The 20002-nt window shown below is 45.7% G+C and overlaps 1 protein-coding gene across 3 annotated transcripts in view; it reads left to right on the plus strand.

Moving 5' to 3' along the window:
- Nucleotides 1-2527: 2527 nt before the first annotated feature.
- Nucleotides 2528-20002, plus strand: part of znf385c (zinc finger protein 385C) — a 171999-nt gene continuing 154524 nt past the window's right edge. For 2 of the 3 annotated variants that reach the window (XM_069185544.1, XM_069185546.1), the window contains exon 1: nt 2528-2690. In XM_069185544.1, coding sequence (XP_069041645.1) covers nt 2642-2690 — 49 coding nt within the window. In that variant the 5' untranslated portion in view covers nt 2528-2641. Of the gene's footprint in view, nt 2691-3431; nt 3493-20002 lie in introns of those variants that run through there. The other variant, XM_069185545.1, reaches the window with a different exon arrangement.

A 20002-nucleotide genomic window follows, 5' to 3' on the forward strand; every position in this document is an offset into this window, starting at 1 on the left:
AGAAAAGCTCTGGAGGAACGTATTATCTTACAGCACGTTGCGTGCGCTCAGGATTTATTTATAATAGGCGGCCTCGTTGGCTCAGCCGGTTCCCAGGCTGTTGCGGGCGGAGGACGTAGCTCGAGCAGCAAGTACGCTCCCGCCGCGCGTCCGTCACCGTCTGCCTGCGGGAGCGTGCGCCTGGCCGGGGGCGTCTGGGAGTTGACTCGGGACCAACAATTTTAATGAGTAGGTGCTACATGGCAGAGAGAGAGAGTCCTACGTTGCGGAGGATTTAAATGTCGGTGGGAGCACCGTCATTTAACTCCGCCACGACAGGATCCGATGGCCCGAGGGTTGGTGTCTGTAAGAGGACACGGTTTTTGCGCAGAAAAGGCTCCTGGCCTCGGCAAGACAGCTCATTCTGACACACTTTACGCAGTGTAGGTTTCCGAAAAGATCCGCCGGCTCATTTGAAAAAGGAGCGCTTTGTTTTACGCTGACTCCCTCACAGGGCGGTCTTCCCACGTGGAATTTAACCCACGTTTCTCGGGGAAAAGTCTGTAAGCGAAGTGCCCCGGTCATAAACTGACTTAAACTTTTAAAAACCTTATTCCGAGAACAGAAACTGCGTTCTGCCAGTATGACGCTGCAGTTTCTTCTGTTCTGTTGGTGTATTCTGTTTTGAAAAATAAGAAGTGTGCGTTATCTCTCTCTCTATAGTCTTCACCACGAATTGTGCGGTCAGTCACACTGTGCGACCCGCTGGATCTGAAATCCATTGCGTTTTTCACGTCTCCTTCCATTAGCTTCTCCTTCACCGCTCTTCATCCGGGGAGAAGCGTCAGTTTGATCCCATGAAGGTTTAAGCGGACCAATTTATCCCCTCTCCAAAGCCTTAAGCCGCTGTCGGTTTAAAGAGACGTGAAAAAGCTGCCGGATCCCGCAGTCTGAGGAGCAGAGTGGGGGAGCCTTATCTACACCGCAGACCGAAGATGTCCCGTATACTCGGGTTACACTTAGATCTCACACCAGGGGCGCCTGGGCTCCAGCGCTTGTCAACAGGCGGTCTGCTGGTGGCGCTCCAGCTGAGCTCTTAATGAAATCCTTAATCCTTAATTGAATCGTTTTTGTTACTATGTCATACAACCCATAGAGATTCCGTGTAAGAATGCAACAGCAAGTAGCGCACAGCAACACAACTTTCTTTTTATATATATAAAACAAAGTAACCGAAAACGATGCCAAAACGTTTAATGAAACAAACGCCTAGTGTGTTTTGACAGAGGCACAGGAGGGCCGGCGCGTCTGCAGACGGTCCCAAGTCTCGTTAAAACAGCACCCTGTGTAGAGCTGGGAGGAACCGCTAGGGACACCGGGCAACTGAAGCCTCTAACCAGCTGGTTTAAAGAGTTGAGTCGGAATGAACCCCCCCCTCCCCCGACACACCGTCCCTCCAGAAGCAGGACTAGACACCTGTGCTTAATTGAACTAATAATCTGTTAACCCAGAGGTCTCACACTCGACTCTTGGGGGGCTCGGTGGGTTGTGGGGTTTGTATCTACGGTGATCTCATTCACTCGGCGGGTCTGTGCATCAGAAATTGTGATATTTCTAACCAGGCGCTGGGGTGTTTTTATGGTGCCTGAAACGAAGTGAATGTTCTGCGCCGTCAGCTGCAACAGAAAACCAGCTTCAGAAAAGACGCATGCTGCAGACGTGTCTAATTAAGACAATAAGCAGGTGAATTGTTCAATTGACGGCGCAGGTTGGAACGGGAACGAGGCAGCACGAGGCCGTGCAGGGAACGAGAGCGAGACCCCTAGCTTCCCAAGCCAGTAAGAGCTGGTGTTCCAGATTGGGAAGCACTCTTAAGGTTCAAGACCGTTTTTCATCACCCGTCGGTCAAACGCTTCCCTGATAGTCTGTTTTTTTTTTATCTTACCTAGCTTGTTGCCGTACCTCCCCGTAGTACCCCAAGCAGTATACCTGGCGGTACTGTGAGTGGGGGACCAGTCCGGCCCCCAGATTGCTTGACTACCTGTCGCAGCGGTCTGAAATCGCTTAGCTTTGCTCTTTTCCAAAACAGAGATGATCTTATTTACAGTATAACAGGCGTGCGGAGCCGGGGCTCCGAGAACTTCCACTAAGTAACTCAAGGGCGATATGTATATATACATAAATGTTTTAGATGAGGTAGCCATGATTTCTTGAGGGGCTCAAGAAAAAAAAGTTCTGGTAAACGTGATATTTGATGTCATTCTTTTTTAAAGAGGCGTAGCATAAAACACCGGTTTGCAAGCATGTTTTCTCAAATGTACAGATTTTGTGTTCCTTTTATACCGAGGTATACAGTATATCAACACACAGGATAGGGTGAATTATGTATAGCCTCCTCATAAATTTAAGTTATCTGGAATTAAATACGTGCAACGTTCCCAGGTTTGTCGCGCCCACTGTTAAGAAGTCAAACAGCGCCCACAACCTTAGCGCCGTGACTACATACATACATCACTTCGGCAGCTCAGTCTTCTAACAGAGGCGCAGCCCCGTCAGGTCTGTGGAAATCCCGACTCTGTGCGCGTTCGCGCTGTGGTTTCGGAAGCGCGGCCCCGGCGCCGATCTGAAGCCGTTCAGTTGTGTCACAGTGCTGTTGGGAGAAATGTTGGGAACAGACGACCACGGAGATATTCGGAGGCGAAACGGGACAGGTAGGCTAGGAACCCCAAAATATTCGCCTTCTACGCGTTATTGGAAATCAGTTCAGCCAGTGTTTTCGGCGTGTTTGCGCGTTTAAGAGCCTTTTTTTCTTAACTGAATATATGGTCCTTAATTGTTGAATTAAGCCACTAAATTGCGCATATTTCACTGGGGGGAAAGCAAATGGAAGTAAAGAGCAGGCGAGACCTATGTGTCTGCTGGGAAACGGTGGTTCCTCTAAAACTTATAGGATTTAGGAATGTCATTTTGTCAATAAAAATGGACATTTAATAAGGGCGAGACATGAGCGTGGTCCCGTGAAATGAGTCGGCACCGTCAGGTGTAGCTCGGGAAGTTAATATGACAGGCGTCGGGCTCTGCAAACAGTTCGCACAGCTTCTTTTCCAGGGCGACAAAATCCGACTTGTGTCGGTTCACCCTGTGTGTCACGTCCTCCGCTTTTATAAAACTTTGACTTCAGTCAAGTTCAACTCAGCTCTGCTTTGGAAATACAGTACACGTAAACTCGGGCTGCAGACCGAAATCAAGTTGTTAATGCCACGGGATGCTTGACATATATTAACGCATAATTGCATGAGGATTGTGTTACAGCGGTGTCCCCTATACCTATTTATATGTCCCATTTTTCTCATTCGTGTTTTATTTTTGAAAGCTATTGACAGCTCATCTAATCCCCGCACTTAGCGCGACGCAGTCGTGTGATGTAGCGCTGTGCATGATCAAGTCTGATGGGGAGATGCGCGACTCAAAAGCGAAGCCTACCACGTCCAGTGCAAGTCCGTCTTTATTTCAGTGAGTATAGGTTCGCAATGGGGAGCAGCGACACTGCTTCTCTTTCGGCGTAGAAGGGAGGAATTTCTAAAATGCATTTCTGAATGGTTAGGTTACGGACTGCTGGGGTTGCGCAGTACTGTAGCTTGGGACGAGACGGTCCTGTGAACCCGCCGGGTTTGTGTTTGTCTCTGAACAGCCTGCTACCGTAATCGTTTGACAGAAAAAGAAAATGTCTTGTGTGTAAATACTGTAGGTACTGTGTATTAGACGAGCCGAGTCAATGTGCTGACTGCGGGAGGACAATGAGAGGTTTATTCCACAGTGGAAAGTAAAAAGAAAAGGCAAAGTGGTTGTGAAACCTCTGCATGTGTTAACATCTGTTAACAGTGTGAACACCCATGGCCCAGCGGCGGCTGGATACGGTAATGAGAGGCTGCAGTTTTGTAGAAAGCCTTTCGTCCTCGGTTTGCAAAGACGTGTAACACGTGAGTTTTGAGCACTTTGCCGAGTTTGGTTCATCCAAGTCAGGAATGGCCAGCTGTGCCCCCCGAGAGATACAGGCTGGGGGGGTTTCACTTCCTCTGTCTTCTCAATGACAAATCGCCCTGCTTCGGTGGTCAGCGCGCAGAAGTTCCGAGTGCTGGGACAGAGACAGAGCACCTGCAGGAGTATCAACTGGTTATATATATTAATAGTCGGTGCCTGCTGAGTCCGTGATTTCGCTACAGTGTTGTTGCTTGCACTTATTTACAATTTGCTAACTTTGTGGTGAGAAGACTGGATACACACGGTATCCTGCATCACACATTGTTGCCACACGAATGTTGGTATTTTTAAAAAAGCTTTGATCACAGGGCTTCAGGCAGGGCTCTTTAATACTGGTGCTGAAGAGCCATCTGTGTCTTAGTTTTTTTTTTTAATTTAACAATTTAATTGTGATCAGTTAATCCAGAGATCTAAATCTGGATCTTTTTCTGCTCTCGAGGACCCAAGCTGCTTTAGACAAATCACTTCCTTAATGGATCAATAACGTACAAGCGTTTCAGGCCCAGCGACCCCTGATCTAACACCACTCTGTGGTGGATGAGTGGTTTTGTTACTGATACCATTCTAGGTCATTTAGCAAGAAAAACAACTTGCTGCTTTCCATCACGGTGGTGTCTGATGCTCTTGAGGGTTTTGAAGATTTTTGCATGTGAACACTGGGACTCTCATCTTCTCTTGTGCTGTGCTTTCTGACTCACGCTGTGCTTTGTCACCTTCCAATCACCCTAGTCTGAGCAGAAACCAATCTGTGCCCGCTGTCGCCTTGTTGTGGAAACGAAGCAGGCATCTCCAGGCACACGAGGAAGAGCTTCACTTTGAAGCTGGGAGAAATGTTTTTTTTTTCCACTGTCGTTGTTCTGTATTGTACTCCAGAAGATGAAAAACTGACAGAGGATATAAAAGACTTTTCTGGTGTCTGGAGTTCCTTTAGATAGCATGAAACCAACATAATGATTTCTGTTGTTCCTTGCACTCTTAGTTTTGATTTATGGGTATTTACAAGTAAGCGTGCTAGAAAAACTCTGTCATTTTCTCCATCTCATTTTAAGTGTGAGGGATTTGTCTTCAGGTGAGGCTGTGGTGAAATCAGTGCACTCATGTGCAGACATGTTTGATTAAGATAATGCTGTAGCTGGGCAGAGAGGACGATGATGATTAGTCAAATTCAAATCTACGTTATAGCCTAAAGACTTAAGCCAGAATTCATCAGCTGTCATTTTTCTGTCCTCCAGACTAATACATTCTGAAAATAATTTTCTCAGGAACGTTGTTTAGGCTTTGGTCAGAATTCTGCAAAAACTCTAGAAATAACAAAGAATAGGCAGGTTTCTAGTCAGAAGTTAGAAAAGCATCCTGCTCTCTTGGTGACAGTCAGTATCCAGTCTTCAGAGGGCTATGAAATTAAAACTGTTTTGTGGGGTTAAAAAGGTAAACAGTGCATTTTAGGACAGGGTCCAAAAAGTTGAGTCTGATATCCTGAAAAACATTTGCAACATGAGCTGTGTTGTTCTGTCTTTGTAGAGGCTAGCTCTCTTACAGTGAGTTGAGTTTCAGTGCAGTGATCCTGTCCCATAATTCCACGTCAAACAGAGATTAAGCTTGTGAACACTACAGCTGTGGAGGAGGCGACACCAGTGAGCTTACTGTGGCCCAGGAGGCGTTGAGACAGCCTTATACCAGGTCTGGTATGTTTGTGAATTTTGGTGAGTGATGTTTGGGGTGCTCTCAATGCAAAAATGTGTTCAATGTGATGCCAAAGTAAATTATAAAGAACATTCTTTCGCTCAGATGGGGTCAAAAACACCTTGGCAGGCTGTGGATTGTTGCTTTCCTGTCATGTAATAATGTAAATAAATGTAATGTAAATAAATTCTAATAGTTTGGGCTTTACAAGATGATACTACTTGTATATAGCTGACTTCTTGTGTACAGGGTTTTTCAGGCAATGCACTGCTTGAAGGCCTTTTTGAGGGAATTGAAATTGTAGGCCTGAAACCTGGGCATACAATTCCAGTGTCATCTGTGACCAGTAAAGGTCTGAAATAAGTGCAGTGTCAGAACATAATCGCAATAGAGCCTGAAGCCCACTCTGACTCGGCTACAGTCATGCTGTAGCTGTGACAACAACAAGACGACAAAGTGGCACTGTCTTACATACTGTAAGCTGCGCTATTATTTGGCAGACTCCTAATTATGTGTCTGCCAAGCTTAAGAAAAAAGAGCAGCAATCAAAACAAAACAAATCTCGAGCACTAGGCGGGTTGACCCGTAATAGGCTGTTTCAAGAGGTTAAATGGTCTTTCTTTCCCAACAAAAACAGTGCCTCTGTCTCGGAATCAGGCCCTGTAAATTAGGCTTCTGTGGAGTGAGCTGGAGTCTATTACTGTCTGACAGGAGCGATTTGACTGTTTCATATGTAGGGCCAAATCTGCCAGCATTGCTTTGCATAAAGCCGGCTAAACAGCTCTTTCAGTCGAAGAACATGGGTTGGGAGAAAGTGCAGTTATTACGAAGGTAGGCTATACAAAAAAAATAATGAATATTTCATTGGATTTCCATTTTCAGCAAGTACACTGGGCCTTGGCGTTATTTTAGCATTGAGAAGAGCCTGATTTCTTATTCCCTCCTCTTCCCTTTTCATCTACCATGCTGCTACTTTGTCTTTCGTTCGACTGGTTCTCTGCCGCTACCTGATGCGTATATCCAGCCTCTTGTAACTGCACGCCCAGAGTAAGAGGAGACCAAGAGGACCATGGGAGTTCAGGGGCCGAGGAGACACCTTGCCTGACGAGGGCAGGAGGAAGTGAGCATAAAACTACTAATTAGGCTAATGTGCCAGATGAATCCTCAGAAAACCACAGAGGGGATTTTGCTGGAGTGATGGGAGCCGAAGAAAATTAATTCCGGCTCGGTAAGAAATTTACAGTGCGTGGCAGGAGAGCGCTCATCACGCTGTTAAAAAGTTAACATCGTTTTAAATTGCCTTTGCCTAAGTCGCTGCTCTGACTTTTAAGCACAGCATTCATCAAACGTGGGAGAATGAACTGGCCGAAGCCCATAGATCTTGGCTTTTACAATTGTAAAGAACGCGGAGAGGGATGGCTGAGCTTTGATTTAAACACCCAAGTTATGTGCTCGAGGGAACGTGTGGCCTCGCCAGCAAAGCCAGCTGCTGCATTGATATTCACCTTCATCAGCGACTGAACACTGCGAGCACAGAAACAGCTGGAAGGGAGGTGAACCTGCTGCAGTGAACGTTGAGCGGTCCATACTGTTAATCCAAGACAATCCTAATAATTCTGTATGAGTTTTGGAAAAAAATAAATTAGTTCTTTATTTCAAGCCTGCGCAGGCTTAAAGTCAATATGATTTGGCCAGTAGATGGGTCTCGGCTCAGGCAGTCTCGGTCTGGAATGGATGGGCGTATGTTCAGTGATATTGATGTGGCTTAATGAGGCGAATGAATGTTCCTTTGATTTTGTTTCCCGTCTGTGTCTATAACAACAGAGTGGTCAGGTCTCTTCCTAGACAGCCGTAATCCTGCAGGTTTAAAGGCTTAAATAATCAATTGCTGAGTCAATTAATTTATTAACGCAGTGCTTCCCACTCCTGGACCTGGGGCGTCACTGTAACCTCTGGTTACTGGATACTTCTTTTCCGATGTTAATTAGTTGATTGAAACTTTGTATATGGTGCATATTTATATTTCCCCTCTTCAAATGTGAATAGGATTTGTAATTGGTATCAAGCCTGTAGCAATCCCCGAGACTTCGAACAGGCCTCATTCATATGGTTTTCCTGAAATGTAACCAATTCCACTGCTGGAGAAGGAAGAACAGCTCGTTACGGGACTCTCTGATGCATTGAACTTCTCACCTGTATCTATTCGTAAATTGGGCATCCAGTGCAGTTCAGACAGGAATAAGGGGAAGAGTGCTTAAAAGCTCTGTTTGTTGAAGTTATTGGGAACAATGTGCTGGATTTGAGGCATTTTTGAAACTTGAGACTGAGTGCAAAAGACAGGATCCCAAGAACTCTGAACAAGCAAGCAGCTCAATAAAAGGCATTCAGTTGGGAGTGGAGATCTATTGATTTGGAATGAAAATGAGTGAGCTGTGCCCCAGTACTAGGACCACTGCCTTAATGTTTTGGACATCACACTACCAAGTAGATCTGGTGTGGATGACACAAAGGCTGTGTCCAGGGTGTACCGTACCTTGCACCCATTGCTTGGTGGGAATATACTGGGTCAACTGGTTCGAAAATGGATGGGTTTCTGGTGCTCGCATTGCCGGGTTGCATGATGTTAACCCTGTAGAAATCACTGGAAGTCTGCTTACAGAGTTGCAGCTTTCCTGGGGTTTTTCTTCCATCCTGGCTTTGCAGTATTGCTCTGAATGTGCCATCTTGCTTGCTGTTCATAAAAACACAGCTCCCCAAGGCCTGTGCCAAAGGAAGTCTTCACAGTTATAAGGAGGCTTTGCTTTAGCTCCATAAAATGTATTTCTTTCCTTTTTCTTTCTCTGAAAAGTTTTTGAAGCTGTGGCAGATATGAATCATAGCCGTCTAGCTAATAATAAACTGAATGCATTCGTCTCTCCAATTGTTTGAAATAGTTAAGTTAAATAGCCCTGCTGCGCTCAAAGCAGTGCCTGATTGCCATTAAAAACAACAGTTAATCTCAATTATGCCTCGGGCACAACAGGGCTTCGGTCCCTGCGTTCAAATGGTTTAAAATAGAATTGCCAGTTATCGTGTGAATATTTCAGGGTGGATCTTTTGGCCTCTGTGAGGTTCCGAGTGTGTAAATATAGTGCCTTGACATTGTGAAAGGTGACATCGTGCTCCAGTGTGACTTAAGCTCAGACTGACTGTTCTCAGGCAGCCCTTTAGAAAGTACGTGCACACTCCAGTGACAGGCAAGAGAGCTTCATTCATGTTGCCTCGAAAGACAGGGGGACAGCCTGTAGTGTTGAGATCTTGCTTAATGCTGTCAGTTGTGGAGCTCTTCTGCATGGCGTAATGTGAAAAACCACCAATTAATGATCATCACAGGCTGTTGCAAAGATTCTTAACGATAAATCTCCATCTGTGCAGTGCTTCCTATTATTTTCCTTATAGGTGGTTGCCTTATCCTGTCTGTACATCAGCAGATCAGTTTTTATATTAGCCACCTGATTATGCGTACATACTGTGTGAGCTGATGTAAATAAAGGCAGAATGACTATATAAGCAGGAAATAAGGATTCAGTAAGGTTCTGTGCCACTGCCCTTGCTGCACTGTCACAAAGAATTTTATAAAGTAGAGGTCTGCACACCATTTAGCTACATTATATATTACTCCATGTTCTCTAAATGATATTTTCATTGTTGCACTTGCTGTTAGGAATTAGTGCTTTTAGCTGTAAAAATCCCAATAGGTACCAATGCCCTGGTCAGCCTCTCGATTTACTGTATGTTGAGTGTAGTTCAGACTGGTGATGGAAGAAGTTGCCCTCAAATGCATCTGCGAACAATGTTAGTCAAAGTGAGACCTACTCATCACATCTCTACAAAAAATAATCCATTCAGCACAGTCAGACTCAACCACTTATTAGCTGAACCCTTCACAGGCTGAGATCATGAGAAGGTGTGTTTGACTCAGTTGAATGAAAGTCATCTAGTAGAGGCGTGATCAATAGATTATTTTTTTTGACCATGATGAATGAGACCAAAAACAGAATACTTTTTGAGTAGTTTTGGCCCATGCACTTGAACCCGTGTCTCACCCTGGGCACTGCTGGGCATACCCCAGATTGTTCAGAGGGTCTAGAAACAAGTAAAGTGATCTTACCTTAGTATTACTTTACAGATATACAAATGAACGTGATTGAGTCTGCTGTAAAGATGAAATAGGTGGTTTTAGTCTCAGCAATCGATGCCCACACCATTGTTATTTAATTACCTTGGCAGCTCGCCTGCAGTGTGAAATCTGTCCCAGATTGTAACAGGAACATGGCGTGGTAGGCTGGAATCTCAGCGGACCGCATGAAAAAGAGTCCCACATAATGAGATGTCAGCAATCTATAAACACAGAGAGGTAAAATGTATTTGGTAGTGTGGACAGAGCCATTAAGAAACAACAACACCTGGAACAGGATGAGGTATGGCGACAGTGCATTGCACTGGACTGTCAATGCAGTAAATCACAGGGAGAGCTGAGTGGAGGCAGAATAAAGCACAGTGACAGTGTGGTAGACCTGAGCACTGTGAGTGACAGAGTGCAGTGATGGCTGAGTAAAGCAAATTTTTCTCAGAAACAGGCAACTCCGAGTTTCAAGGAGAGTTGCTTTTTCCCTTGTTGCTGTGTTAATCAAGTCCTTAGTGCTCTAACTTGTCTGTTTGTTGTGCCTCCGGCTGACTATTATACAAAATAAAAAAAGCACAAAACATTGTTTTCCCGAAGAAGTGAATTGATTTATCTGGATCGAAACTCTCGGTGCTGTTAAAAGCTCGTCTCTCTTGCTGAGTTTTTTTTTTTTTGTTGCTTTATGTTCCTTTGTCTTTCTTCATGAGAGCTGCGGTGTGTGGCAGCTCATTCTTGTGATCTGTGACTAGTCTCAAAGCAGTGGTTTACTTTGGCTCTGATTTTGCTTATTGATCACTCACGCGATGAGTAATTCTCTGCTTGCATTATTATTTGGGATTGTGGACTGACTGCTGTAACTTAGCACAAAAAAAACAGGAGACACTTTCCAAGGCTAATTGTGAGGAGCAGGGGAAGGATATTAACGCTGCACAGGGTTCTGAAGCCCGTTAATGAAACTTTATGGATTGAAGCCTATGCCACTATGTCCTTCATCTGTTTTGCTCAAGTCATCTTTTTGTTCTGTTGTTCCTGTTGGAAAATCCCAAGTGGCGCAGTCATAACCCCTGGTAGAACAGCATAGGGGCAAAACACAAGGGGCACGTGACAGGATGTAGAGAAATAGAAATGAAACGGAAGGAAAACTGCAATGCGAAACCCTTCTCTCTGGCTCCCGCTGTGAAGAACTTCAATCCGAGCCGACGTTCAGCTCTGGAAGAACAGGAGGAAGGTTACAAACGAGCATGACCGGTGGCCCATGTGGCCCGTCCGGTAGTTATTAGTTTGTAGTAATGATCCAGACGCCGTGTGTGCGAACCTGGTGTTTCTGAGCAATCTAGCTCTCACTCTCTCTCTCATTTCCAAAAGGAGCCGCAACCTTTGTGACCTCCCAGGCACCCAAGGTTTAGCGGTGATGTTGGTGAGCAGTGCGCCCACTGAAGATGGGTGGCTTGAGAGTGGGCTGTCTGCGTTCCTCATTCCCCCCAGTGTGCAGGTGTAGAGGTGGCCCCCCTTTAACAAAAGGCCCCCCATACTGAAGAAATCCAATAGGCGATTCCAGTTTACAAAACCACCCAATGACTAAAGTCAAAACTCAGAATTTCACAATGGGGGGAAAAAAAACCCCTCTCTTCTCAAATGCACAAGGTTGACGTGAACATCACTAAAGAGGCTGAGAGTGTGCGTTTATATTTCACTTTATCAAGGCCTCGTCTCTTTGTGGTCTTGAAAATAAGATATATTAGTCCTCGGGTATTTGCTTTTAGTGCACAAAGGGAATCTAGGAAGAGCGATTCAGCAGCAGTACCTGCAGTCGGTGAAATGGTAACCTTTACCGTTACATTAGGATGTAGTGTTTCTAGCAGCTGCATCAAGCAGACCTGCCTACTGTAAAGGAAGTAATTTCTTGGCAAAAGTCAATATTAATGGGTTGACTATACTGCTCTTGAAAGTGCGGAGATAGTAAAAGGCTCGCTATGCTCCAATTGATTGAGGGGGTTTGCATAATACTGAACATGTCAAACTTTTCACTCCTTTAAAGAAAGAACACACACATGCTCCCTGACCTGGTCCCTTTACGGCGCCCTATAGTTCAGAGGATCAGGTCTGGAGAGCGAGCTGCGCCTTTTATTGATATTGGATGAAGGCTTATGCATGCAAGCAGCCGAGATTTAATATTAACTCAAAGACTCTTCTGGACAGCACTGGGGAAATGGCTGCAGGGGTGGTGCACCTGGCAGAGAGGTTATATTGCAAACACTTGACAGTTGTTCCCAGTTAGGAGGCAGGCTGTCCAGTTCAATACTTGCAGGCTTTTCTACTGGGGACATTGGCATTATGTTTGGCTTAAAAATTGAATCTTTCTCTCAGTGAGATTAAACTGCTGCCTTGGAAATTCTCCAGAAATACTGGGGTTTTTTTATATCTTGCTGTCTCAGGCTTAAATGTTGCGTTTTCATAAACACCTGCAGAGCAAGTTCTCTGAACGTTGATGGATGACCATCTCTCTGACATTGCACATCAACTGCTGCACAGCTGTACCTCTGGATATAGTCCTGCATGGATGGATGGCTCTGCTATAATGAGCACCCTGAAGACAAGGACATTTTCCATTTCTTTCCAGTGCTTCAGTCCCCGAGGTCTGGAGATCAAAACAGCGCTGCGTGTCTGTTTGCAAGTCAGGGGAGTATACTCCAAACAGACACCTGGCCACATGATGCATAGGAAACCATTTTTTCTAATTACAAATGCATGTCTTATAAAAGCCATCTCTCCTGCACCCTCGTACACAGTTAAACAGACACTGGCAGTGGCAGACATGGACCCTTATTCTTAAGTAATAATTTCACCTGTGGTTCCCAATCTGGACCACACCTCCTTCTTTTCCCTCCAGCTAAGCTCCCATTTACTTAATACAGCCCTTAATTGAATTAATGAGATGCTTAATTGGAATCTTTTCAGTAGGCTCCTGAAATGGGTTTCCTTGGGTTTTAATCTCCTCGGCAGCTAGAGGATAAAATGTGGTGGTTGCCAATGTATTTAAGAACTGAAAACCGTTAAATAGGTCAAATGAATTGTGTTGTTAGTTCAATTACAGATCTGAGAGCTCGTGTGGAACAAAATCCAGCAGGTGTGGGAGTCCTGAGGACTGGAATTGAGAACCCATGTGCTAGCAGATGCTGATTGTGACTTGGCCAGAGAGATGAGTTACTTTGGGAAGCTTTAAGGAAGTTTCATTTTGAGATAGCTATAGTTAATCACGCAATCTCCAGAACACCTAATATTGGAATAACCTGGTTTCACAAACGGGTACCTACAGGGTGTCTATGATTTTGATCACTGGAGACACAAGTATAGGTGGCACAGTGCTGGGATCCTGGGTCCAGTTCCTGAGATGTTGTCTGTGTGGAGTTTGTATGTTCTCCCTGTGTTTGTGTGGGTTTCCTCCCACAGTCCCAAAACATATTGGTAGGTTAATTTGCTTCTGAGAAAATTGGTCTTAGATGTGTGTTTGTGTGTCTGTGCTGCAATGGACTGGCATCCTGTCCAGGGTGTGCCCTGCCTTGTGTCCTTTGCTTGCTGGGATAGGCTCCAGGTCCTGCATAACCCTGTATTGAAAAACAAAAGGTTAGAAAATTGATGGATGAGACACAGGTACTGTAATCGGAAAAATTCAGAGATGCCAGTTACCCAAGATGTCAAGTCTTTGGACTGTTAGAGGAAAGCAGAGGATCCAGTGAAAGCCCATTAAGAGAATATTCACTTCGCCAAGACTGGAATTAAACCTCAGATGCAAGCTCCAAGATAGTACTGCTAACTGCTTTTTAACTTTAAGAAATTATTTTTAGATCTTAAATGATCAATATATGGATGAAAAATAATCCCCTGACTGAGCAGGTAAAGTTCTGCTTCCTGGTTGATCTGTTGGTACGTGCTCTGTTAGATTCTTGGGACGTGGTCAGGCAGTTTGTAATTTGCTCTCAATGTTTGTTTTTCATTGGCATTTCGTTCAATCCATTTTTGTTAGTGCAGAATAAATTTAGCATTTTAATCCTAACTAAGGAACCCTTATATTATTGTGAATCCCAATGGTGCTGGACCTCAAGTGAAGCTGCCCCAGCCAGGATGAGTTTTGCAGTAGCCTGGTGCTGGTTCTGCTGTGTCCACCAGGTTCCTGTTATTTCCCATCCGATTGCAGTGCAAGTCGGGCTTTTCTTTGGAGTCTGACAGTCAGGCCAGTGTTAGGAGCCATGTGTAGATGAATTCATGCCAGCTCCTCCTTTCCATTCCTGGGCGTTAGTGTTTTCATATAAAACAACTGGTGTGTAAAAGCCGTCAGTGTATGAGGCCGGCACACCTTGTGCCCCGATCCCCTGGGGCAGCCGTTACAGGGTGGAAAGACTAACTGTGCATTTTAATAGGCACTGTGGCACACTCAAGGTCTGTAGACAGCAAACTGCTTGCACAGTTGCTCAATCAGGTAGCCTTCTCCAGTTTCAGACAGCCAGCTGAAACTCCCAAGACTCTGGGCGTCTGCCTCACCCTGGACGTACGGGAGAGGAAAGGCAGGGGATACCAGTTTTCAGTTCTCAAGCCTTTGTCATCCACTGTCTGTTCTCACACTCTTCGTGTCATAGGCGATAGAAATAATAGAATTGGCAAGCAGCAAGGAGAACTCTCTAAATAGTGCTATGCATCCCATACAGCAGTGATGGGCGGATTGTTCACACAAGCTGGGGAGGCAAGCTCATGAGCTTTGAATTTATTACTGCAGGACACATTGCATAGATGATTTTCGGTTGTGCTAGGATGCAGTACGTAACAGGAGGACGTCAAAGAGTAAGTGATGTGCTCGTAACTAGATTCTGTTAAAACCGATAGCAGCCCTCTTTTTCAAAACATCACCAATAACAAAGACAGCCTTTGTGAGATTAGGATTCTAAGTGTTATCATACCGTGCTAACGGTGGTGGTGGCAGGGTTTTGGAAAGTTAATATCCTGATAAGATTCCTCATGAGTGTGTGTGTGCATGTGTGTGGCTTGTGGCTCAACGCACGCGGACGGGGAATAGCAGTGTTGGTACAGGTAATGCCAGCAGGATTGCTGTGCGCGCAAAATAGGTTGGTGCTCATTTAATTATACTTTCATTGCTCTCATCTAGAGACTTTGTCAGGATGTCTGTTGCCTGATGAGTTGCCATCTGTTAGCTTAGAAACAATTGAGTTCTGCAGTATCAACACTTGATAAGTGCCCTCCCAAGCATACAGGCGTCTGAAAGGAACTGGAGGTGGGAGGAATGTGGGAGCCGGAATGCCTGGAGGGCTTTTCCCACTCATCCAACGCCATACTCCACCTCTGCACTGCAATCAGGTGAACACGCCGCTCTCGGGTTAGAGGCAGGGCAAAGGTGTGCGTCTGCGCACGCACTCCAGGGAGAGCAAGGGGGCTACACCGTGCACAATAAACCGCTTTGTCTCAGGTTGTGGGATGAAACGGGGTGGAGCAGGGCCCCCTTGTGGTGGGGAGAGCTTGGAGCGGCCCTCTCTGTTGGACAGGATGAACTGGCGGTTAACCAGGCCATGTTTTGTCACTCAGAATGAAAAGACTGGGGGAACGCGTTTGCATGGGCAATAAGTCACCTTACCACACCGTTCGAGACCCATTTAGCGGACGATAAGTGGTGACGTAGTGCTTTGTTTTTTGCCGTTGTTCTCCACTCTAATGTGGGAGAGAAGAGTAATGATGGGGCATCGTGGCTTGTTGATTGATAACATACAGCTGCCCCCTGTCAGAGCTCAAGCACCACTGTGCTTGCGGCTTTGTCATCTTGAGCTGTCAAAATTACATTACACTGCTGCATTATTATTTATTTTTTAATTTTACGTGGGATGGCCTTTAAGAGAGGTTAAGAATGAGAGGGTCATTTGGCCCATCTAGGGTAATTTAATCCAAGGATTTCATCTAGCCCTTTCTTGAAAGACTTCAGCAACATCAGCAGCTGAGTAGCTTGTTCCATTAATGCACTTTCCTGTAGCTTCCACCTCGTCCTGTGGTTTGTGTTTCACTGCTCATTCAGAACAAGTCAGCTGGCTTGACTTTGTCAGTGCCTCCCAATGTCAGTGCCTTTGGCACGGCAGAAGGTGTGAATTCTCTGCCTTAAACTGCATCCAGCGTCGCGGTCTCAGTGAAGTGAAAAACTTTAATGACTTCTAGTTTATACGAGAGTAAAAACTGCAGGATAAACAAGTGGATGGATCTTGCCAGCCGTTGTTTAAGTTGCCCTCTCTGGCATGGAGAGCTGAAGGCGGGGGAACCAGTGCTCGAAATGTCAGACCAACAGGTGTAAATCTGGGAGTTCAGGGGATGAACACCCCCTGTAGTGCAAGAATAAACTCGTCTGCTCGACTGCCTGCCGACGCGCTTAAAGGATTTTCTTTCCTGTAAAAGCAGGGGATGACCGGGGCTTTCACCCAGACGTGCCGTTTCAAACTCTTAATCAGTTCCATTGTCGATGTGAAGATAATACCAGGAGTCCTTGGCTGCTCTTTTCAATGGGGAAGTCTAAATAATCAATACGTTATCTTAATATTTATGTATTTAAGAAATACATCTTCATTAGAACCGCTTTCTCCTCTAGTTCATTAGCCTAATTTGTTCTTGAGTTACGCTGGTTCGTTTAAGTGTAGAAACGTGTACTTTTGTCCTAGTGTTAGGGAGGAAGAAATTCTTGTCCCTGTCCTGTGCTTAGGTAAGGACGTCATTCCTGGGCGGAGGAGATTGTCTCTGCTCAATTCTCTTTAACAGCACATTATCCAGGATTCCCCAAAAGCTTTTCCACCACATTTGCTCGACTTTATTCAATCCCTGTGCTGCCGGTGTAATAGCAAGGAATTGAAAGCTGAAAAGTGCACATCTTCTGATGAAAACCATTTGCTGCAAACTTTTCATGGTCTACATGATGTTCTCTGTATGCAAGGCAAGACTTTCCTTTCTGTCTATGGCTCCTAAAATGAGTACCAGCAGAAGTGATCAAGTGAGGGGAACCTGCGTTTGTGAAAACCTGTGTGAAAGAGTTTGCAGCAACAAGGCGCTGTAGCTACAGTATGTCAGACACCCCTGTGATTTGGGGGATAATGTAAGTGGGGCAGCAGAGTGGCTCAGTGGCAAGCATTACCGCCTCACTGTGCTGGGGCCCGGGGTTCAATTCCTGGATAGCCGTCTGTGTAGAGTTTGTGTGTTTACGTGGGTTTCCTTCCACAGTCCAAAGACATGCTGGTCAGTTAATTGGCTTATGGGATAAGTGGCCCTGGTGGCAGTGTGTGGATTTGTGTGCCCTTTGAAGGGCTGGCCTGCTGTCCGGGCTGTGTCCTTCCTTGTGCCCATTGCCTTCTGGGATAGGTTCTGGCTCCCCTGCAACCCTGAATTGATGGGTAGATGGGTGTTTTAAGGGGTGGTGGGAGTACAGAGGAGGTTTGGACGGTGAAGTATATGTTTTTTACCAGTGGTGCATGTGGACCTGAATGCCACTTGTGTGAACTGCTGTCTGTAACACTGCTATGTGTTCAGCATGCAGTCTGCATGCTCGAACAACATGCTCTGTAAGCACTTCACTGCACAGGAATCTGTTCTCTCCCTTGTTGCAGTGCTATTCTGTTCTCCTTGCTTGGCTGAAGTCCACAATTGTGGATCTGTTGTGGAGAAGCTCCAGAGTGGAACCAAAACCAGTGACTGCTGTAGTCTGGAGTTTGTTCACCTGCGGGACTTCTTGATTATTGATTGGTTGACCAATCTACTGAGCCAATAGCCCTATTTAAATGTAATAGTAGATGTACGAAAGAGAGTTTAGAATTTCAGTTCTGTTTATGGCTATATTTTTTAACAGAAAGAACCTTGAGCTCAACAGAAGAGATCGCTGGTTCTGTTTTCTGAGCTAGAAGATTTGCAGTTGTTAGTGTGTTTTTCTTTGTTTGGCTTTCATTCAACCTTTCTGTCGCTGCCCCCTCTGGGTTCTTATTTCTGTTGTTGTGCGGTTTAAACTAAGCTTAAGAAAAAAGTATACCCCTGGCGAAGGAATAATGGAGACGCTGGGATGGAAATAAAACACCAGTACAAAGAGAAAGTCTTTGAGCTGAATCACTGTACACATCCGCTCATACTTGCTGTAGGTGGTAAAGCCCTAGGAAATGGTGACATGAACCGAGATGGGAGTAGGGGAAAGCTGTGAGTGTGTGTGAGTGTGTGTGAGTGTGTGTGAGTGTGTGTGAGTGTGTGTGAGTGTGTGTGAGTGTGTGTGAGTGTGTGTGAGTGTGTGTGAGTGTGTGTGTGGGATGGTTCTTCTCACGCTCCAGATAATCCATGCAGAGCTGTATCTCCTGTGAGAAAGACTGGAGGCGCTGCACGTGCCTCTACCTCTGCTGAACGGGTCAGTACCGTTTGCCCACAGCCCTCACAGATGGGCCCACCACCTGTCCAGTCTTGTGGCAGAACGCAAAGGTTTTCAGGAGGTTCACTGTGCCCCGCGGTGCCACTGTATCTGCTGATCTCCAGACAGAGCCGTGCCTCACAATACCGAGCTCTAAACGCAAGAAACAAGGAACTTCAAAAAGCAGCATATCTGCTTGGATCAAAAGGAGTGACGGCCACTTAATCCTGGGCCTCCCTGCCATTAAACTATGATATTGTGCCTTCCCCTTCCCCCAAAATATAATTTTTGTAAGTACAGCTCGAGGTGTTTAGGGGCACCCCAATTCATTTTTAACACGTCAATGCTAGCTCCTCAAAAGAGGCCAAAGAAAGTGGGAGGGAGTCTGTCCCTTCCCTTTGCCCAGACATTTTAATCAAGCAACTCCCCAGTGCCAGAATATCAGCCATCTGCATCAGGCCCTGCATGATGCACAGGACGCTATATTGGACGCTAGCGGCTGTCTCTGCTCCCTTCTGTGCCCCGGATTTTGTCCCGTCTCGGACTCCGGGCTGCGCGTTTGAGAGAGGCTGGGCTCTTGCGTCATATCGGACAGCAGAGCACGCGCCCTTGTGCCTTGTGGCCTGGGTGACTGGAGGGGGCCCTGCAGATGCAGAAAGGAAAATAAAATCAAAAGGGCTGACAAGCAGAAAGCGAGGATTTCAAATAAAAAGCAGGAGAGCAGAGTGTGGAACTGACACGCCGGCTCTCCTGGGTCATGTCCAGACAGGCGCTGCCCTTTACAGCATTTCATCCTGACATGTGGCGTTAGCTGTTCTTTTTTTAGGTGGTTTGACTGGATTACGATACATCCTGAAATGTTTTCTGAACGTCATATATTATGCCCAGTAGTAATACACAATTACATGCTGCATATTTTTAAGTCATGCATGCTGCAAATTTTATTATGAATAGTAATTTAAGAGTCTTTTCATTATTTTTTTTTACACCACTCCAAGAAACGCTGGGGTCATCAAGTCTGGGATTCAACTGCTAAGGCCAGATGAATGGCGCTGATTTGAGACCCGATGTCAGCACATCATCAGCCTCCTGCTCTCCCGAGGGAGGCGAAGGGAAACGAAATCTGGGTTTCAGCTGCTTGCCGAATCGCAGCCTGCCCTTAAAGAAAAGGTGCAGAGACTGCCTGAGCCGAACTCTACCACCTCCTTTCCTGTAGCTTGCCATCATCCTTTGCTTTCTTGTACTGTGGTATTCCACACTTGGCATATTTGGCTGGTATTGGATCCCACAGAGTGAAGTGGGCCGGGAACCAGAAACAAAGGAGAATGAAATTCTGAACAGGGGGAAAGCATGAATGAGTCAATCAAGGAAAAGTGAGCATGCGACAAAACGTTTTGAATGTTGCTTGTTGAGGACTGTAATTACTGTATCCTGTTTAGGGGATTTTCGGGTGGAGAGCGATGCTCATTTATTCAGTTGCACCTGCTTTGAATCCATGCTCTTTCGAGGCAAATGAAAGGTGGCTTAGCTGTGATTCCAGACAGGTTACATGAGGTGTAGCTCTCCTCTGATTAAAGAGAGATTATGCCCGGGCTTGTCTGGAACACAACAGTCATGGGTAATCCTCCTCATGGTGATTTCTGCATCTGTACTTTTGGGCAGCTTGACCAGACAGCACCCTTCCTCCTCCTCCTCCTCCTCACTTGCTCCCCCCA

Source organism: Lepisosteus oculatus, chromosome 28 (genome assembly GCF_040954835.1).
Source record: "Lepisosteus oculatus isolate fLepOcu1 chromosome 28, fLepOcu1.hap2, whole genome shotgun sequence".
NCBI classification, from domain to species: Eukaryota; Metazoa; Chordata; class Actinopteri; order Semionotiformes; family Lepisosteidae; genus Lepisosteus; species Lepisosteus oculatus.